This window comes from Cystoisospora suis (assembly GCF_002600585.1).
Source record: "Cystoisospora suis strain Wien I chromosome Unknown contig_1266, whole genome shotgun sequence".
Taxonomy (NCBI): domain Eukaryota; phylum Apicomplexa; class Conoidasida; order Eucoccidiorida; family Sarcocystidae; genus Cystoisospora; species Cystoisospora suis.
In genome coordinates, this window is record NW_027154066.1 from 3500 (window position 1) to 3844 (window position 345).

A 345-nucleotide genomic window follows, 5' to 3' on the forward strand; every position below is an offset into this window, starting at 1 on the left:
TAGATAGATAGATATAGATATCTGTATGTAAGAGAGAGGTGAGAAATGTAATGAGGTGAGGAATGTAGAAGATTGATGCATGGGGGGTGTCTGTCTTTTTCTTTCAGCTTTCCATCAAGAATTGTTTCGTTCGTGGTTCAGCCGTGCGGTACGTACACCTCCCTCCATCAGCTGTAGATACAGCTCAACTTCAAGACCTCTGTCGCCGAGAAAGTAAAAGCGGACAAGAGAAAGATAAAAAGTAACTCTTCTTCAAGAGAAGAAGTCTCTCAAGAGGAGAAATCTTTCTCTTTTCAGTCATGAAAACAAACCTCACTACATCTCATTCAGCCTCTCATCTTTTCT

General features: G+C 40.9%; 1 protein-coding gene across 1 annotated transcript in view; it reads left to right on the top strand.

Moving 5' to 3' along the window:
* The window catches only part of CSUI_002997 (u6 snrna-associated sm-like protein), a 2549-nt gene extending 2204 nt beyond the window's left edge, over window positions 1-345 (top strand). Inside the window, exon 3 of the mRNA XM_068063195.1 lies at window positions 108-345. Coding sequence (XP_067924828.1) covers window positions 108-245 — 138 coding nt within the window. The 3' untranslated portion in view covers window positions 246-345. The remainder of the gene's footprint in view (window positions 1-107) is intronic.